Raw genomic sequence first — 20,441 nt, 5'->3', positions numbered from 1 at the left:
ATATATTTCTACACTTGAAATGAAATAAGCATATAATCAGGAATTGAATAGAAAAAGGAAAAAGAAATAAGTGACAAGAAGTTCAGCTACACTGTACTTTCTGTGAAATGGACATATAATCAAGAGGTTAGAGGAAAGGAGAAGGAAGAGAAAAAGTGTGTTCAGCTGCGGGAACATAACCTATAGCGCCAGCTTGAAGTGTTCGAGAAAGTTTAAGCATGTGTATACTGCGTGGTGCGTGGTGTATGCAGCGTGTTGTTATGACAAATTTATTATTACTGACAAAATGCTTTTGTCGCAGATAGAAAAAAATAATCGTTATATTAGAATGCATTGTGTCAAATAATTGAGAGAACAAAAATTATATATATATATACGTTAAACGTATCTGTGGACTGTGACATGGTTGTGACTTGTGACACAAGACTATACAGAATGCTTTGGAAAGTATCTGCTGAGATTCTTATATTTTGTATGGTAGCAGATGTTTTTCTTGCTTCTGATTATTCCAAACGTAATGACGGTTACGAATGTAGATTAGGATCAAAAACTCCTTATAGATGTGTAGCTAATTACGACGAGTCACCGTTGGAATATCCAGGTATACCTATACCGCTAATCCGCTTTTGACGCAAGTATGGAGCCTCTAATAACGTGTATTTATCACTAATTGGTTTACAGATTGTGTGGAGAAAAAGATCTGGTTAGTTCTGCGTCATGGGACTCGGTATCCGGGCAAGAAGTACATACCTCGTATGATAGATGAATTACCAGAGTTACAAAATGTAATATTAAACAATTATGATAAAGGAGCGACGAATCTGTCAGCCGACGATGCGGCTCTGTTTAGAAAATGGAGATTGTCGTTTGCTCGAGGGCACATGATGAAATTGGCAGTAGAAGGGGAGAATGAAATGATCGATCTCGGAGAAAGATATCAGGCAAGGTTTCCGTCTCTGTTGCCAGAAGATTTCAACAATCAGACATATAAAGTATGCACCGCAAAATATCCGAATGTATTTAAGGACCGTCTACAATAGCCGTAAGAGAACGCAGTAAGACGTAAGCAGTAAGCTATTGACCAACCACAGTCGATTATTCTTAAATTATAAAAATCCCATTAGTCAGTAGCTTACTGCATAATCTTACGGTTATTGTAGACGGTCCTTTTTAAATACACATTTTACGTTCCTTAATCACCGGCTGAATTTTAGTTTAGATTCACCGCCACACAACGTACAGAAGAGAGCGCAAGACACTTCGCTGTTGGTTTATTCGGTTTTCATAACAGCAAAAATGTTTGGTATCCGTTACCGGTGTATCGAGATCGAGTGATAAGAGTAAGTTGTTTTTAAAATCTCAGACAATTTACTTTGTGCTTCTAATTTTTCCTAGTTCTTTAAGTATATGATTTGATATGATTGTGTTCTAGTTTTACAAGGCTTGTCCTCGCTGGCGTCAAGAAGTTGACAAGAATTCAGATGCACAACTAGAGAAAACGAAATTTCTGGACAGCAAGATTGTAAAAAATATGTTAAACGATATTAAAAAGCGCATCGGTTATGATATCGATTATGGTTGGCACTTATTAAACACATTGTATATAATTGGATAAGTATTGTTTTATTGCTACTAATATTTCCCTATTAATTGTGTTATATAATCATTTATATGTTTCAGAAACTGCATACTTAATGCACACAGCGTGCGCTTTTGAGACTGCTTTAAATCAAAGTGTAGTATCTCCCTGGTGTAAAATATTTTCATTAAATGATTTCAGGGTGAGATTTAAAACAAAATTTTTTTTAATTTTTAGTTTGAAAGATTTAATTGTGTATCTAATTCTAAATTCATATTTTATAGATCTTTGAATATGCGGAAGATCTAGAATTCTATTGGATCGATGGATATGGCTATCCACTAACTTATGAACAAGCGTGCCCTGCCTTGAAAAATATGTTTGACTCGTTTGAGTATGCAAATTTATACTCGTTGCAATATTTAATATAAAATTGTTATTTTTTATCACTGGTTTTTTAAGCTACAAAAACGAAAGAATGTGTAAATTTTTTGTTTATATATGTGTGTCAAAAAGATTTTAATTAATTGAAAATATTTTAAAACGATACATATATGAGACTGTAATTTAAATTTTAAAAATTTGCAGAATTATTGTTGTAAATAACTTTGTAATTAAATATAATTCAATTGTGTTAACGCAATGTATCAGAAGAATGTTATTTTTCAGATCCAATGAAGGGGCATTGGCTACAGCTTATTTTACACATTCCGGCACGATTTTGAAATTAATAGCTTTACTCGGGCTAGCTAAAGATGCACATCCTTTGATGCACGACTCCTTTACATTACGCAAAAAGGAAGATAAAAGAGCTTGGAGGAGCAGCATTATTGACACATTTGCATCTAACATGGCATTTGTTTTGTACGAGTATGTTTCTTTTTAAAAATCATTGAATTATACGCTGCCTGTATCGTCATATATATAATTATCTAATTACATTCTTTTCAGTTGCGAATATTACGGGCCCAGTGTTTTATTCATGCTTCAGGAACGACCGGTATATTTACCAGGCTGTCCGAAAGATATCCCATGTCCATTACGTACTATGAAGGCGATGTATCCAGATAACGATGAAGAATGTCAGTTTGACGCTATGTGCCATATACGAAATTGAAGAGCAGTGCCAAAAATATTTTTGCAACAATGCCATATACATATGCATCCTTTTATTTATTTACATATCTAATGAAAAATATATTAAAATAATTTAATTTAAAAAAATATATATTTTTCTAAGAGAAATTTTGCCAAAACGTACCTGGTTCATTTTTTGATGAATTCAGAATCTATGTTTTTTAAAATGTACAATAAAAGAGATCGACATTTATTTTATCTTACTATGTACATAAATAATTATTAATAAACAATTCAATTATCATTACATTTCTTTTTATTTATATATAAATGACAAATGTTCCTTACTGTTAAGTAAAATTCTTTTCCGTGCAATATACTTGTCCGTAGAACTGATGAGGGATGAGTTGATATAAAATATATATTTAATGATGAACAATGATTTTAATCTAGATTTTTATGACTATGAATAATTGTAAGAAAAATAACAATTCAGATAATTAGCAAGTTTCTACGTAAAATTGAAAATAAGCTCTCACAACAAAATGTTTGAGTGATTCAAAACTGTAAGTGTTGCATTTATTATTTATCTCTCTCTTTAGGATGTTTGGAAATATTGATAATATTATTCAATGATGAAAATACTTGAAAAAATTCAGAAATAAAATTAAAAATTCAATTTTTTTACATCGTTTTCTCATCAATTTGCCGTTGATAAAAATATATAATCTGCCTCTTTTTCTGTATCGTCTCTTTATACACACTGTTTTGTATTTTATTCCCGATCTTGATATTATATGTTGAACTTGTATTACGTACATATTATTGAAAAATAGTCCTATTTAAAATACACAGTTGATATTTAAAACCTTTTAAAATCTATAAGAGAGTTTGAAATTCTTGTATAAAATTATTGTGAAAAAAAAAGACGCGATATATATTCATGTGTGTAAAAATTATACATTTATGTCGGCTTATGTGAGAACTTGAACGCTTTCAACAATTTTACGTAAAAACTGGATAGTTCGTCGTACCTATTTTATAACGTTGTATTAAGAAATCATTTTTTAAATCAAAGGACACTGTCTTCCAATGAATTATTTATATCATTTCTGTCATCTTCAATCATGTCCTGCAATAGAACACACAACATATAATTATAAAATAGTAACTAGTGCCGAATATAAGTATCAATGTAATAGATATATTACCTGCAGCACTTCAACAAGTGCCCTTGTCTCATTTAACATTTCTTTATAAATACGCTTTTCTTCTTCTAACTTTTCGATACGTTTTACAAGTTCCTTATTTTCTTCTAAAGTATTCTTAAGTGCTATTCGCCTCCTTTCAGCCTGGACCTGCCAGTAATTCTCACTAGGACCAGCTAAATCTGAAAGAAATATTTTTTAATAGAAAATTTGTCTTTTGTGCATTCTGGTTTTTAAGAGAGAATACATATGAAAAAAAAAAAAATGATATATTATGTTAAATATACCTGTGCATGTTAAATCTTCGGCTTCAATTTCTATTTTGTGAATCTTTTCCTCTGATACAGTTTGGACAGCTTTGTCATTAGTAGTCACCTTATTTTGTTTCTTAGAAACATCCTTTTTAGTTTTTGTAGGTACATTTCTAAAACATACATAGGTTTAACATTTTCCACATTCCAATAAATTTTCCTTAACGTAAAGATTCTATAAGAAATGACTTTTTCTTTGGTACATTCTCATCGCGCATGCTCAAAAGTATAAATATTTTTATAAATATTTTTTGGTCAATCTCTTCACAAGTCAAATGGAAAGAGAGAATTAACTTACTTTTTTGATTTTGCTTCTTTCGCTTGTTGAGTGGATTTGATCATTCTATCAGCGCCAACTAAAGTCTCTTTATCAGTAGCCGAAGGCTGCAGTTCGTGCAAAGATTTTCTAACTTTATCCTGCTTTAATAAAAGAAATAATTACAATATGCATAGACTATTATATATTTGCTACACAAGTATTATATCAATTTTTATTTACTATTCCTTTTATTTTGTAATGAAACTAGTTATTTTTTATTTACAGATTTTATTTGCAATACACGATGTACTCTTCTTTCAGAAAGAATATTGTGTAGAATATATAAAGGCATTTTTAATAAATAATAAATTTATTAAAAGTGTCTTTTTATATATTCTACATAATATTCTTTCCGAAAGAAGAGTACGTCACGTGAAATATATGTCTCCAACGTGTGAATATAATTATCCCACATAGTAATAAACAAAAATACAGTAGATTTATAATTTGAACATATTTCTACACACGTTGGAGACGTATATTTTTAATCTGAGGCAACATATAACATAAATTTCTATGTGAATAATAAATCAATTGAATAATATAAACTGACCAACTATTTATATAGTTTATTAACTTTAGCATAACAGCCAGAAAGTGGGACTGACCAACTATTTATATATTAACAGTAACAAAATTCAATAAACTGAAATTAAGCGTATACCCAACAGACTCAATTATTCTGTAAGTTTGGGTACACGTAATATTTCGTTTGGAATTTTCTTTCGGCATGTATACGTAAACACGATTGAACAAAAAAATGACCTTCCGATTGTGTTGGAAATATTACATACTTAAGAATATACGTTGTAAAAATAATATGTTCCATATTCCCTCGTCGACGATCGAACAATAGACGCTTCTAATACGAAATCACGTTGGGGAACATCATTTTCTCGATGATTTCTACGCGACAAGAGAAATAAACACACTAACCTCGGAAGCGATATTCGTTTCGGCGTCGGTAACCGGTTTCATCCTACAAGCCGCAAGAAAGATCCGAGGAGGAAGGTAGTAGTGCTCGATCGGCGTGCGACGAAAAGACGACTCGTGTGTTACTTTATTCACGAACACAGTTTGGCATCGCAATGCGAATGTCGTTTGAATAAAGTTTCAGTTAACTTTCCGATCGGTTTCTCCCGATAAATATGCTCCACTCGGGGGCACACGCAGCGCGGCTCACGCAGCACGCAGCTCACAGCTCGCACCCTCACGCAACGCGCAACCGGTTAGATCAGCGATCAGCCGCATGGCGGGAACTGCGAAGTTGGAAACACTGCGTCGCGTGGTCATGTGGTGGCCAGCCGCCAGCGTATTGGACAGCCATGGTGGAAGAACACGGGTGTGCTCATGCGCGTATATTTCTAACAGCCAATGAGAAATTGGTCGCGTTCAGCAGACCGAGGACCGAGCAAGACCAAAGCCGCTCTCAAGTAGCAATCGAACACGTGCGTGGTTCTCATACTTTTAGAACCAACCGATCAACGCGGACTACGCGGAGTGTCGATAAGACGAACTCAACAATTGTGCAACAGTTGGGTCTGCCGAACACGCGCCCATCGATGCCAGATACCTCCATCTTGCCGCGACAGTTTGAATTTGGCGTTATGTCATTATATCGTCATTACGCTCAATGCAATCTCGATCTTTAATATGCATTAATAATTCTAGGAGCGACAATTTTAATCTGATCAATTAATTCGTTTTAATTGCATAAAAGTAATAGCGGTTCAATTTTTGGCCAAACGTGCAGTTGCCGAACGATTCGCGTATTGACGAGCGTCATTTCCGGAGAGAGCATTTCGGACGAGGAAGGGCGGGAAGGGGAGTGAAAGGGATGGGGGGGGGGGAGAGGAGGCCTGCTCACAGTGCTCACCGAATCCGGTACGGTATCGGCCATTTTGATCTGACCTGCCATGGCTGCCATCGTCGTCAGTCGTCATCGTCGTCGCGTAACCGCGTAACGATTATTCTCGCGTAACGCGTTTCACTTGTATGTACTCTCGATCGTTACCCGATACCCGAGCCGCTCTCAATTTAGAACGATTGTCGCGGCGCCTGCACGTTTTGTAGCTCGATAGTCTCCGGTAACCGAGGGACGCCTCGTCATTCACGTATCTCTCCTCTCTTGTCCGCGAGCAACGTGAAATTCTGTGGTCCGCTAATGCGTGGCGTTTCAGAGAGCTCCCCGACTCGCGCAATGGCGGAGGATTTGGATGTCGAGGCGATGCTGGAGGCGCCGTATAAGAAAGGGGTAAGCCTTGCTTCTCTGTCAGCTATTGCATACCGATATCTCTCTTCGCTACCTTTTTCTCTCTCTCTCTCTCTCTTTCTCTCATTTGGGTCTCTATCTGGGTCGCCGCCGTTTCCGCCCTCGCTCACGCTCGTGCGTCGCATTGTACGTGCCTTCTATTTTTTTTATTTTTTTTTTTATTTTTTAATAAACGCACTCGCCGCCGTATGAGAGAAAAGGGAACCCGCCGCTCTCCTCTATCCCCCTCTCTCTCCTCTGTCAGTCTCGCTATATATATTTTTGTACTCTCTCTTTCTCTGTGTGTGGTATGGTATATGGATAGTTTTATATATACAAGTATATATATATATATATATAAAATACATATATATGTAGAACAAAGTACACCCTTGTCTCTGATGTACCGACTATTGATCAACACCTCCGTTTTCTGTACTTATAGATGGTACGTAACATGTACCCTCGCGCTCATAGGATGTGCGCCAGCGAGTTCCTTGCACTTGAAAGACGACGAGGTATTAAGATACAGCAATCATCTAACATCATTTTCTAATAATTTTCTCTTTTTTTCTTGTCTCTTTTCTTATTTCTAGTCTCTCTCTCTCTCTCTCTCTCTCTCTCTCTCTCTCTCTCTCTCTCTGTCTCTGTCTCTGTCTCTGTCTCTGTCTCTGTCTCGGTTTTTTCATCTTTTTTTAAATTTTTTTTTCTTACAAAGGTGTTAGGTTTCATAAGATTAAAATGGAGATTACACGCGTCGCTGTCATGACGGTACACACTCGCGCAATCAAATGGAGGCAGTTCTTGACAATGATAACGATGATAACTCGTGGTAATCCATGGGAAGCTTCATGCTGTTTGAACACATGGTAACGACATTGGTACCGTTAGACATGAGTCCCTGTGGTTTTTGCGCCAAAGCTTATACGCGAATAAAAGTCGAATGAATGTGCGCAAGTGTGTTTGAATGCAAGAGCGTGCGATTGAACATTTGCAAGCAACCTACGAATCAATAACGTATACTCTGAGGGATCCTCGGATTCCAGACTCTATGAGAATTTTTGACATTTGTGGGTTTATTACAAATCTACCATCTCGAGCATGTAGGAATTCGTGAGTTCGTGCATTTGTGGATTTTTGAGCGTGCCTTGCGACTCAAAAATAAGTACACGCGTGTGAAAAAAAGTCAATAAAACGTATTGAATAATTCAAATCATTCTTCTTGCACTTTGCTATAACTTATAACGTAACACTCCTTACTCGTTGTTTTTGCTGAGATAAAGTGTATCTTATCTGTAAGATATAAGAAGCAGAAGGGTACTCCATATATTTAACGATACTCCGATACTTAATACTCGTATTCAGAAATCAATTTTACGAAATACTTATTTTCACTATCCTTACATAATCTAAATACATCTTTGTTCCTTATCGTTTAATAATTATTTATCTAGTATTGATACATTATCATATATAAGTAGTAGAGCTTGTCGATTGAACTTTATTGTGATTTATAAGTTTAAAATATTTGCAATTGTTATTTCTGTTTGTTTTCACTTAATTTACAGTTACATTATTTGAATACTTCTCTCTTTATATCAAACGTAACAAAGATAATTCACTTTAGTTCTTGTTACAGAGCTGTAAGATACAAATATTGTCATATTGTCAAAGTGCAAAGCTGCTAGTTGTCAGATGTTTTTTTTTTTAGGAAACTTGAAAACGTTTTACTTGTAAAGGTTCATGAACGAGCTCATTTTTTACATTTCTAAACCCTGCCCACTGTTTTTGTACAACTTGTAATGATAGCAATTTGCCTTCTAGGTAGTGGCATCGATCAGGTATCGCAACACTTAATCGCAGTGCGACAGAAGACACGTCAGGGTTCCGAAATTCACACTTTGCTTTTAGCTTATTATTCTCTACTAAATTCGACGTTTCGAAATTGTTTACAAAATGCCTATCCATCTTATCGATCAGTTTTCAGTGTAGCTTGAGGTAAATGACACGAGTCATGTAGAGAGCTCCAATTTTTTAGAATTTTAAACGCGCAGTAATAATATAATTTTTAATGTACTGGAGATTTTTATGTAAAGACATTATTGTACATCTGTGCGTAATTTTTTGTAAAAAAAAAAAACGTTTTTGCTCTGAGAAACTGGATAGGAACTTTGTAAGCATCCTACGTTACGTCTTAAGTTTGCAAACGACCAGGTGAAAGTATAGTAAATTGGCCAGTAAACTAAAACAAGATAATTATATTTATTCAAGAAAATTGTTTCAAGAACTTGCTTTTGTTCTCCATCCAAATATTTCGTCTGCTATATCCTTAATAAAGTTCAACGTTCACCAAGTGAATTAATGTTTGAATTGTAAGAGAAAAAATAACTGTTGTTCGTACTGCCACTTGCATTGTCATTGAAACACGCTTTACAGCGAGAACGAAAGAATTTTCTGAGCCGGATTGCGAAACTGTGCGAGTTGAATCTTGCAGAGTGGGTCGGTCTCTTCCCTGTGTTGGAAGAGAGGGGGGGAAAGAACAGTAGTCTAAAACGATCCCTGATTAACGAGAGACACACTCCCTAATCAGCAAATGCGCGTTGGTAATCGTAGGCTTTATAGCGATTGGAGGTGCTCGCTCGCGTCTCTCGCGTTTACACACCCTTTTGAAATCGTGCTGTCTTTGATGAGGGCTCTCTTTTGCAGAAGAAAAAGGATGTGTGGTTGGCCATTGGTAGTTTAAACACCAAGGCATGCTCAACCCAAGATTGCAATGCTTTCCTAATACCCGATAAAGCGATTGGTAAGTTTGAGCCAGGTGCATGCGACCGTGTCGCATCGCTATGCTCGCCCCGTCTTTCTCTCTCTTACTCTTTCTCTGTTATACACGCTCTCTCTCACGCTCGCTCTCTCTTCTCTTCTTGTACCTTCCCCTCCCTCAGCGCTCTCGGAGAGTCCCATAGAAAGTTCTGGACAAAAAAAAAATGAACAGAAAAGATGAGAAAGAGCACGAGAATTGACGCCGACATCTGTCTCATCCAGCATCAAAAAAAGCATTGCTTTTCCGCAACAAGGGAAGGTTGCTACCGTAGTACTGACAGGCGATACGAAAAAGAAAACAGATTCTCTCGTTCGTAATTCTCGTTGAATTTGACATTTGACAATAAAACAAAAGATATTAAAAGAAATACATTATATATACATAATAACGTTATTGTTATATTTATACATATTTATAGCGAAAAGACTGTCGTTATGAAATTTACTAACGTTCTACGATTTGCTTTTTGTCCCCTTGTTCGCGCGTCCCTGCCACATCGGCTGGCTGGCATGGCATTCAACTGTTTGCTGTTCGTAGGAGCAGGACTCCTCTTCCAAAGACAAGTCCTCCAAGGAGAATGGGTCTAGTCGCAAATCGTCTGGGTGAGTAGAACCTTCTTTTGAATTACTTGGTTACAGTGAAAATTAAATGGAGATTGTAGATGAGGATTACAAAACTTAATTGCACGACCCTTGTATTTAACTTCGAAGCTGAGCAAGACTAGGTGAGACCCTACATCACACAAAGCTTATTACAATTTGGAGGTCTTGTTAAAACACATCGACTCGCCATCGTCTTACTTTCATTTTATTACGTTTTGAGATTTTACTTGGGTCACTTTCAAAATAAACGAATTTATACGTATCAGTATGTCCGGACGGTACGTTATGACATTGAATACAATGTGTTAATGATAAAAAGCTAACGATGACAGAGTAACGTTAATTAAGAATAAAAGATATTTCGATTTTCTAATCATTTTATTTAATTTTCTTGTGCTATTCTCTATGTGTTCTTTGTTGCAACGTGAAATAGTCCTTACGATTGTACAGGTTGTCAAAATTGTCGAGGAATCTGTCATTAGAATATATTGTGACTATTATTTGAGTATTATGTTAGCATGTCGTTAATCCTGATACACCGTCAATACACTGTCGAATCAAGTTAGAGTAAAAAACAAAAAAAAAAGAAAAAGTTACATTGTCATTTCCCGCAACGCCTTGCGATGTTGTTATATCTTTGCGCCATAATTGAAGCAGCATTAGTCACTCGCCTAATAGACCCATCTGAAGTTTTATTCTCTTTGTTATAGACCCCATACAATTAGTAAATGCCGGTTAATTTCATAATTCCAAAGGTTAAACCTGATGATGGTAAGTATATAGGAAGAATATCTGTACTACGGATTCTCCTTTCGTGAAACGATATACTTCCTTATAACTCTGAATGAAAAGACGAAATAAAATTACATAAAATTACTAAGTTGCGTTGTGCTACCTTAATAACCGAGTCTTAGGAAACTCGGTATTAAAGAATACCAAAAAAAAATTCGGTAACGCAACTTTTTTGTTATGGCTGAATCAAATATAGTGGAAAATGGATTTTCCAGCATCTCAATATACTCATCATTTTAGCATCATTCATTCAAATTACTTGCCAAAAAGATTTTAATCCGAGTATTCTAGTGATAACAATATAATTCTATAGTAACTATAAAAATCGATGCAGATGTTGAAAGAATTCATTCAAGATTAGCATTATTTTATATATGTAGGGATTTCTCTTCAACAGAATGGTTCAAACCTACTTTTCTTAGTAATTTTTACATTATTTATTTTTTTAATGGGTTTTTTAAATCAATGTCTTAGCTTTGAAATGAAAACCACATTCTCTTAATTTAATATAAACTCGTGAGTATAGTACATATGTACAAGAGTATATATATATTTAAAACAATTTCATACACGTGGGTATCTTGAATCTCCATCTTGATATTTAAAGGAGTATTATTCAATTCGCTTTATTTCGAGCGAGCCTTTTTAATTGAAGTATTTTTCTTTCGTAGGAAAAGCAAACATCGCTCGCGTTCTCGTTCACGATCCCGAGATCGCGATCGCCGAGACAAAGATCGACGGGATCGCGACAGAGACAGGGACCGAGACCGCGATCGCGGCGACAGGGATCGCGATCGCGGCGATCGCGATCGTCGACGAAGATCAAGATCGCGCGACAGACGGGATCGGGACAGGGATCGGGACGGCGAACGAGATAGGGACAGACGAGACAGAGATCGGGACAGAGACAGAAGAAGGAAGAGATCGCTGACACCATTGACCCTTCCCAGAGCCCGACCGCCGTTCGGCAAAGGTCACAGTCCGCTTGGAATGTAAGTATATCTGTTACATTTATAATAAGACTTCTATACTAATGAAATTTGAGATGCATAATTGACTAGACCCAATCATGGAATTGCAATCTGTGATTTTGGGGGTATACTTGTGCTAAATCAATATGAATATTAACTTTGGTTTTGTTACTACTGCATTTAGTAACAGAAATTAATGTGCAACAATGTCAAACTAAGAGTTTCTCCAATCTTTAAAAAGTTTTTTTTAAATATTTAATGAATATAATAACATATGTCTTCAGAAACGATGAATTAACACCAGAGGAACGAGATGCTCGGACTGTCTTTTGTATGCAGTTAAGTCAGCGAATTCGTGCGCGCGATTTGGAAGAATTCTTTTCAAGCGTCGGCAAAGTACAGGATGTCAGACTTATCACATGCAACAAAACTCGAAGATTCAAAGGGATTGCTTATGTAGAGTTTAAAGACCCAGAGAGTGTGACACTTGTGAGTATATTAATTGGAGATGATAATCAAATAGTATTTTATGACATGTTCCCTGAGCGTTTTCCTCATTTAGATAAATTTTTTACTGAATTTTGTACTGAATAGCTGGAAAAGTATTTCCTTGATTCTCATGTTACTTTGTAGGCTCTTGGTCTATCGGGTCAAAAGCTTCTTGGAGTGCCTATCGTAGTACAGCATACACAGGCTGAAAAGAATCGCATGGGTAATTCGATGCCGAATCTAATGCCTAAGGGACAAACAGGACCCATGCGATTATACGTAGGATCTCTACACTTTAACATTACAGAAGATATGCTTCGCGGGATCTTTGAACCCTTTGGAAAGATTGACAACATACAGTTGATTATGGATCCTGAAACGGGGCGCAGCAAGGGTTACGGTTTCCTGACTGTAAGTTTTCACGGCATTATTCATATGCACAAATGTCTCTCTTTAAATATGCGTCAAGATATATATATTATTTCTTTATATAATTAAATTAAAAATTTTTTATTTGTAATCCATTATTGTCAATATCTTGAATACTTTTTGTTATATTTTTGTGTGAAACTCAAGATCTACATTATTATTATTATTATTATTTTTTTTTCAGTTTAGAAATGCAGACGACGCAAAAAAAGCGTTGGAACAACTGAATGGATTCGAGCTCGCTGGTAGACCTATGAAAGTTGGAAACGTAACGGAACGAACCGACCTGATTCAAGGACCTTCTCTACTCGATACTGATGAGCTAGATCGTAGTGGAATTGATCTCGGAGCGACTGGAAGGTATGTAAAATATAACATAAAAGACTAAAAAAAAGGAACAAATTAATATGCGAATTAAGGTCACTTCGTTAAAAAATTTATTATTTTTGAAGGTTACAATTGATGTTCAAATTGGCGGAAGGTACTGGCCTGGAAATTCCTCCCGCTGCAGCAAACGCTTTAAATATGGCACCAGTAATGGCGCAGCCGCAACCACCACCTCAAGCTGCACCTCCCATTGCGACACAGTGTTTCATGTTATCGAACATGTTTGATCCGCAAAAGTAAGTCACGTGTTACCTCGTATCGAACAGTATTATTTTAGCACTTATTTATGCATTGCATATTTGTAGACCTAGTGTTGCGTGTGCTGTACTTTCACTAGGGGGAATATATATGCTAAATAAAAATGTCATCATAATTGATTCATAACATATATGCCAGTTATATGCAAAACTAATGATGACATGACATTCTTATTGTAAAATATTTTCAAACTTGTTAAGAAAAGTATTGCTTGTAGTTACGGGTTATAATTTTCATTGAAATTAATAAGAAATTATATAATTTGTATCGTTATTGTTTCTAGTGAGACGAATCCTAACTGGGCAAAAGAGATCCGCGATGACGTGATCGAGGAATGTAACAAGCACGGGGGCGTTCTGCACGTATATGTGGATCAAGCATCACCGCAGGGCAACGTTTACGTGAAATGCCCGTCGATCGCGACTGCCGTGGCGGCGGTGAACTCGTTGCATGGTCGATGGTTCGCTGGCCGTGTCATAACCGCAGCCTACGTACCGGTGGTGAATTATCACTCGTTATTCCCCGATGCGATGACTGCGTTGCAACTGTTGGTGCCAAGTGCGCCGCGAAGAGGAATGTGATGATCCTGAACGAGCGAGCAAGCGAGCGAGCAACAATCGTCTGCTGATGTGTAAATCCTTGCGTAGTATTGTGTTCTTCTCTCTCTATCTCACATTTTCTTGTTGCTGTCTGGTGAAATCGCATTTTTTATTTGTTGATAAAATGGAGAAAGGAGGCACTCTCTAAGCAACAGGTTTCAATGATGTCACTCTGATATGTTGTCACTTATGTCACGCATAAATTCATTGTAGTAGTCTAAACATGCGATAAGTTCGATTCGTTTCACGGCACGTCCATTGTTCGCGTGAGTTTTGATGGCAATCAAAATTTGTGACTGTTGAAGGTTGTTTGACATTTGCATCCGACTTCAAATGTGAATTGAAGGATTTATGGACCTTAAAATATATGATTCTATGCTACGTTGTATATATATTTATATTATTTCATAATTTTTTATTTAGTTTCCCCTTGTAATATGAAGCAATATAATATAAATACTGATTGTCCTAATTTTTTGGCGATATTATAATACATATAATGCAATTATGAAATTGATGTTTTTTTTATTTGTAAAGGAGCGAAGGCTGCGATATCGGCGATATGATTTTGAAATTGATTTTTTTTTTCCAAAACCTGCATTGACGATGTATCCATACGCTGAGAAGCGTAAGGACGTCAAAATTAGATTCAAAGCACTAACAATCAATAAGATAACTCGCAACTTCGTTTTTGAGTAAGGACAATTGTTTTTATTTCTTTTAAAATTTACAGACACCTAAATGTTAACGCGATGCGGATATTTCACTTTGTGTCGATGTATTATGTTTCGCAATTGAAATAGCATGTTTTTGAATATTTTAATGAGGTATTCAGTCGATCGTTCATAGCAGTTACGTTGAATAAAAAAAAGAAAGGCCTTAATCCTTTCATCCCTAATCTAGTTCACGTATTAAGTTTGTATCTACAACGTATAAAAAAAAATACCTTAATATTAAAAGAATAAAAAATCTTGTCAATTTTGTATCGTTTGATTAATCGATTCTATATAATTCCTGTACTACTTTTTAGTTCATATCCTTCCTAGATTATAGCCACAATTATGGTAATATTAAATAGGAAGAGAAAATCCAACTTGAATTTTTTCTCTATATTTTCGACTCATCTAAGAGTATAAAAAATAAAATTTTCACAATGATGCGTTATTACAGGCTTATATTTGGGGAAGAAAGGATCAAGGTATTTTAGTGGTTGCAAGGGCTTAGTGGCGAGCATTACTTTAGATACATATTAGATTTGTTACATTTATATGGAAGTGGAAGCAAAATGTGATAGAAAAGAGGTCTGCAGGTATTATAAATTTTTCACTCGAATAGTTATTTCACGATAAAGTACTCTTCTACAGTTTAGAATATTGCATTAGAGTAAGACACGATTTTAATAAACTATAAATACAATTGTGTTATGTGATCAAGATATATAAAATATACAATAATCCTTACTATAAAATTTTACTCTCTTCAACACACAACAGAATTTTTAGTATCGGGACATCATACACCGGATGCCCTGAATATTGCGCCGAAAAATGGACCAATTGAAGTGGATTAATTTTATTTTTAAAGTTGCCGGCAAATCTCATTGCTGAAGTGCTTATGCGCTACCTGGGTCTATATTAAAAATATAAGATTCGAAAAAAAAAAAACAGCTAATCAAGTCAGTACGGAATAGAATGATTGATTAAAGAATAAAGCAATCACAAAATTTTGTAATAAACATTCTCATTTGCGTTCGTAGATTTAAACGCAACTGTTTATCAATATAATGCTTTTATATTAAACAGTCGCGTTTAAATCTAGAACTATACAAAAGATATCAGAAGTCCGAGTTTTGAAATAAAACTGACAATTTATTTAATTCGCAAAATATAGGATGTAAATTTTTATGATTAAATTTATCATTTTATTTATGATTGGTTATTGTATAATTTTTTATGAAAGTTAAATCAACAACATTATAAATATATCATATACAGTGTTTCACGTAAGTAACAATCACGTAATAATTTTCGAATCTACGGTAGAAAAATATAAATAAAATAAAAAGATTTTAATTATCGAATATCTAGGAAAGCAAAATAATTTTTTCTGTTTTTCTACGATATTCTATTGGATTTCTTTGAAACGCTTTGTAACTTAGAACTCAGATAGCTGCAGACTATAGAATTTCTATTCGTCACGCGCAATTGTAGACTGGTAAAATGGTAAAATACAAAAATTCAGATTTTTCTCTTAAAATAGAAGTAAAAAGAACTAAAAACAATTTTATATACTGCAGTAGAAAGTTTGTATTTCAAATTTAAAGTCCCTCGTTATCTGCAGACCTTTAGCCGAGCCGTCGAAGAAAAAAAAACAATCTGTATATAAGTTTTTGTAAATTAACTCTATACTTGTAGAGCATAAGTAGCATCGTCATTTTACTGTATCTTCGTATTACTGAAATATGAATGTACACTTCGATGAGATAAATGAAATTAATGTGATGCACTTGGAATGAAGGATCTGTTCTAGATTACGAGAACTTGTTGCATTTTTGTGTGGCAATATATTTTTCCTAATCCACAGTATCCCTTATGACTCGTTTCTCATTCTAAAACAAGTTTTTGCTATCTGCCGATTGATATTAATCAATTGAACAAAATGTTATAAATTACGTAGCATGTAGGTATCCTGTTGCAGGAAATGTAAGTTGTATTTTCTCTATTTGTCGAGATTATATATGACTTTCTGATCATGGCATTACAGTGAGATTATAGATATATTAATACGTAATGCTAAAAAAAATCTCTAAATATTGTAACAAAATTTGCTTTTATAAAACCTTAGTTAATATTTGATGCGCAATCATAAATTAATACGAAATTTATTTTTAAATAGTTAAAGACAGGATGAGAGAGAATAATTCAAAGATTGTAGAATTATTCAAATCTTGAAATAGCGCTCAAGAATAATAAGTAGCAACGATGGCAATAGAGGTTTTACATTAACGCTCGATGATTATACACTCTTTTGTCGGTATACATTCCCCCATGTGTGCACGTAGGTTTAATCACTATGTTTGATACGAGATATTAGAGGTAGATCTATTTATTAATGTCCAATATTTATTATTCTTTCAATTTTAAATCAGCACATAAAGATATATGATCACTGGGAAACACCACGGATGGCAAACCTGTGTGAAGAGTAAGCTCTTCCTTACTAGGCATTGGGACCACTTGTTCTACTACGAACTTGTCTCTCTCATAAAATATGTAGTCCAGACAGGCAGAGAACTCCGGTGTGTAGTTGGTATATTCCGGCGTGCCGCAAGCACTAGACATGCAAAGATCCTGTTTTAAAGATATATTTTTTATAGCTTCCTCAGCATCTGAAAAAGAAACAATTTTTTTTCTCATTTTGCAAGATACAGCATTTCGATCGCGGCACGTTGCATGGCAAGACAAAGAGAGGGTAACGAAATCAGAAAGAAACGAGTTTTCGTAAACTGATAATATTGAAGAAAGTCACTCACTACTTTTCCAGTCTTCGCAGGTTTCTGGAACGTAATTCTCAGTCATCAGTTGATAAATGCCGCATTCCGGGACACTGTTAAAGTCTCCGCAAAGTAGCACACTCACGTTACATTCAGGATTCTGTCAACGTACATACGACGATCGTCAATAAATTGTAGTATAAATAATACAAATTTTTATAACGCGTGAGATAATACGCAAAAGTATCAAAATAACTTTTTCAAATATTTTTCTAGGTGTAAATGTACGAGGTTGGAGAAAGTATTTACCTCTTCTCGAATCCTTTTCGCGATATCGTGTATATATGTAACAGCATAAAATCCTTGCAACAAACGTATATGATCCGAATCAGGTTTAAAGTATAAATGTGTGTTGCCGATAATCAAGATCTCAGATCGGTTCTCTTTTGATCGTAACGTCGTCACCTAAATCATTGCTAACTTTTATCCGACGAGTATGATAATGTTTATTTAAGATCTCAATTGTATCATACGCGATTACCTGAATGGTTGTATTTCTAGCCAAAAATCTTTCCTTCATCTTGTCATTGTCGATTTTGGACCAGATGGCAGCAAATTTAGGAAGATCAACGTTTTGAGCCATTATGCTGTATTCGAATCTTAATTTCTCAAATCTATCCTGATTGAAAAATGTGGCGAGTCCTTCGCTAATTTCATTTTTCGTAACAAACACGCCATCGTAATTCAGCATGTACAGAGAAGGTAACAAATCATATTCGTATATACTTCTATCTACTTCTTGCAAACAAATTATATCGCCATTAAAACCTACAATAAAATCATCGTATTAAAAAGTGACGAAAATGATTACAAACTTGCTATATGTTGCTTGACTCGATAATCTAAAAATTCTAAAACACTGTTTTTAATATTAAAGACTTTGAAAAAAATCGGTTTCGTGAATTAATAATAATTTAACTATTCATTTATATAAATAAACTATCAGATATTTTAAACTTCTTCTATATATAAAGAAAATTATTCAAAATATATTTTACGTTTCTAATAAAATTATTTAAATAGCTTGAATAAATTATATTTATCACTCACCTATTATTTCTTTAAGTACCAATTGCTTTCTGTAGTCCATGTCTAAAGCATATTGTGGACAGTATGGAAACAATACGTCCTTAGAAAAATCAGAATCGGCATACGTATCTGCCAGTATATTATAACTTATTATCCTGAAACTATAATTTTCCTTCTTGAAGATACAGATGGCAAATAAAATGTATATGTTTAATACACAACATCGTTTAATATTATAAATAATATAGATTTTTCCAATACTTTATTCATCGTATTCATTTTGAGTATCGTACCTTCTGCTTGATAATTTATGTTTTGTGAACTGATGTCGAATGTCGGATGGGCATTGTCCAGGTCCGGCTTCCACGACATTCTTCGATTCTATTTCCATCCTAGAGCCAGAATCCGATTCGTTTCGCGGTTCACAGTTAACTTTCAAATGGCAGCCAATGTCGGTCACGTTGGGTACGTATAAATATCCATTGCTTATGTGTGTCCACAAATTCGGCTTATTGTTAATAGAATCGTTTTTGTACCAGTCGAAAGTCGATTTCTTTATGTCAGTGTACAGTGACTCCAACTTGGATGGATAAGTTGGAAAACCTGCCAATATGCTCGATGGTAATGACATTCTGATGATGTAAGGCGCATTTCGCTTTACCAAGAAAGTCTTCTCAAAAATGATCAGTTTTAGCTCTGCGGAATCCTGTAGAAGGCTTTGGCATAACGTATCGCCATCGACTTTGACATCATTCTTGAGAAGCATGATCTTCCCAGTCCTCACATTATCGTTTGACAAATCAGGCATCTCCGCAGCAGCATTTTTCTTCCTTTTTCTCTCTATCTAAAGAAATAAACCTCTCGTTTCTCAACTAGATATTTTTTTCTTCTATATACTATATTTAATTTTAAATACCCCTATCCCTAGAAATATTTCTACTGATTTTGATACAATTTTTCACAAGTTGTAAGAAATTCTATTTTATATTCGTAAAGTTTTTTTTCTTTTAGAAAAATCCTTTTTCTTGGTTACAGTATATACTTAATATATTCTATCTGTTAATTGCATTTGTAGCGTCACGTTGACCGTAGCCAAAATAATACTATAATTCTAACGATGGTTGGGAATCGGATAACAAAAAGAAGAAAAGTAAAAAAGGAGGGCATTCGTTTCTCTCACCTTTTTGTTCACAAATTTGCAAACATTTGTGTCGACCCTTTTGAGAAAATTGTTCACGCTTTCCGCGGCCTGCCTGGAAAAGTTGAACTGACGGTCGACCTTCGTCGCCTCGTCCACATAACGAAACGAGATGTCGAACAGGTCATTGCCTTTCTCGTAGCGGAGAAATGCCTCGTTCATCCTCAGCGTGCGTTTCGGTAGACAGTGCTTGCTGCGATACGGCGTGAGGACCGGCGAAATTAGGTGTATTCTGTGTGCGAATAATTTAGCGAATGTATTTCGCATTATAATCGATCGCGGTTCATTCAGCCTGGATGTATTTTAAGATCTTCAGAGGCGGGCGGAATTGGTTAACTAGAAAAAAAATGTTAATTTAATTAAATGTTTAAAAAATTAATTGCACGTAATCATCGTGCACATGGTAGATATTCAGGAAAACCCGTTGGAGGTTATAAATACCTTTCACGCGGTATTCTCTTGCTCTTGTACATACATATGTATGTATGCTGGTATGTATCGGCTCCAGCTCTCTAGTGCTTCTGCATACTTTTGTATTGTGCCGAGTGCCGATTGTGCGATATATGGC

At 35.1% G+C, this 20,441-nt stretch overlaps 4 protein-coding genes across 8 annotated transcripts; 2 read left to right on the top strand and 2 right to left on the bottom strand.

Moving 5' to 3' along the window:
- The first annotated feature begins 7 nt into the window (after positions 1-7).
- On the top strand, positions 8-2,960 carry LOC143900029 (multiple inositol polyphosphate phosphatase 1). Its single transcript, XM_077410946.1, has 8 exons — positions 8-601; positions 682-992; positions 1,215-1,340; positions 1,433-1,577; positions 1,681-1,781; positions 1,864-1,973; positions 2,249-2,449; positions 2,531-2,960. Exons 1-8 carry the CDS (start codon positions 403-405, stop codon positions 2,694-2,696), a joined length of 1,359 nt encoding a protein of 452 aa, XP_077267072.1. The 5' UTR covers positions 8-402; the 3' UTR covers positions 2,697-2,960.
- On the bottom strand, positions 2,955-5,881 carry Geminin (geminin DNA replication inhibitor). Of its 2 annotated transcripts, none has more exons than XM_077410966.1 (5): positions 5,431-5,881; positions 4,474-4,595; positions 4,152-4,288; positions 3,868-4,046; positions 2,955-3,788 (listed from the first exon to the last, which is right to left on the bottom strand). In XM_077410966.1, the coding sequence occupies exons 1-5, from the start codon at positions 5,470-5,472 to the stop codon at positions 3,729-3,731; spliced, it is 540 nt and encodes a 179-aa protein (XP_077267092.1). In that variant the 5' UTR covers positions 5,473-5,881; the 3' UTR covers positions 2,955-3,728. The 2 variants fall into 2 exon arrangements, with proteins under 2 accessions (XP_077267092.1, XP_077267094.1); XM_077410968.1 differs by having other exon boundaries at positions 4,474-4,592; positions 5,431-5,878.
- Positions 5,882-6,367: 486 nt separating this feature from the next.
- Caper (RNA-binding protein 39-like protein Caper) lies at positions 6,368-15,757 on the top strand. Of its 3 annotated transcripts, XM_077410940.1 has the most exons (9): positions 6,368-6,748; positions 7,191-7,263; positions 10,104-10,168; positions 11,632-11,952; positions 12,216-12,420; positions 12,565-12,831; positions 13,034-13,209; positions 13,302-13,472; positions 13,778-15,757. In XM_077410940.1, exons 1-9 carry the CDS (start codon positions 6,711-6,713, stop codon positions 14,073-14,075), a joined length of 1,614 nt encoding a protein of 537 aa, XP_077267066.1. In that variant the 5' UTR covers positions 6,368-6,710; the 3' UTR covers positions 14,076-15,757. The 3 variants fall into 3 exon arrangements, with proteins under 3 accessions (XP_077267066.1, XP_077267067.1, XP_077267065.1); XM_077410941.1 differs by lacking the exon at positions 7,191-7,263 and having other exon boundaries at positions 6,369-6,748; XM_077410939.1 differs by lacking the exon at positions 6,368-6,748 and having other exon boundaries at positions 6,777-7,263.
- A 1,186-nt stretch (positions 15,758-16,943) lies between these two features.
- LOC143900027 (2',5'-phosphodiesterase 12) lies at positions 16,944-20,367 on the bottom strand. 2 transcript variants are annotated; one of them, XM_077410943.1, is made up of 8 exons: positions 20,315-20,367; positions 19,856-20,209; positions 18,969-19,519; positions 18,697-18,836; positions 18,128-18,414; positions 17,896-18,051; positions 17,626-17,746; positions 16,944-17,481 (listed from the first exon to the last, which is right to left on the bottom strand). In XM_077410943.1, exons 2-8 carry the CDS (start codon positions 20,138-20,140, stop codon positions 17,219-17,221), a joined length of 1,803 nt encoding a protein of 600 aa, XP_077267069.1. In that variant the 5' UTR covers positions 20,141-20,209; positions 20,315-20,367; the 3' UTR covers positions 16,944-17,218. The 2 variants fall into 2 exon arrangements, with proteins under 2 accessions (XP_077267069.1, XP_077267070.1); XM_077410944.1 differs by lacking the exon at positions 20,315-20,367 and having other exon boundaries at positions 18,969-19,515; positions 19,856-19,985.
- Between the last annotated feature and the right edge of the window lie 74 nt (positions 20,368-20,441).

This window comes from Temnothorax americanus, unplaced genomic scaffold (assembly GCF_048541705.1).
Source record: "Temnothorax americanus isolate GAGA-0224 unplaced genomic scaffold, ASM4854170v1 Scaffold3, whole genome shotgun sequence".
Lineage (NCBI taxonomy): Eukaryota > Metazoa > Arthropoda > Insecta > Hymenoptera > Formicidae > Temnothorax > Temnothorax americanus.
Note: the sequence above shows the minus strand (reverse complement) of the source record. Positions and strands in the feature narration are given on the sequence as shown.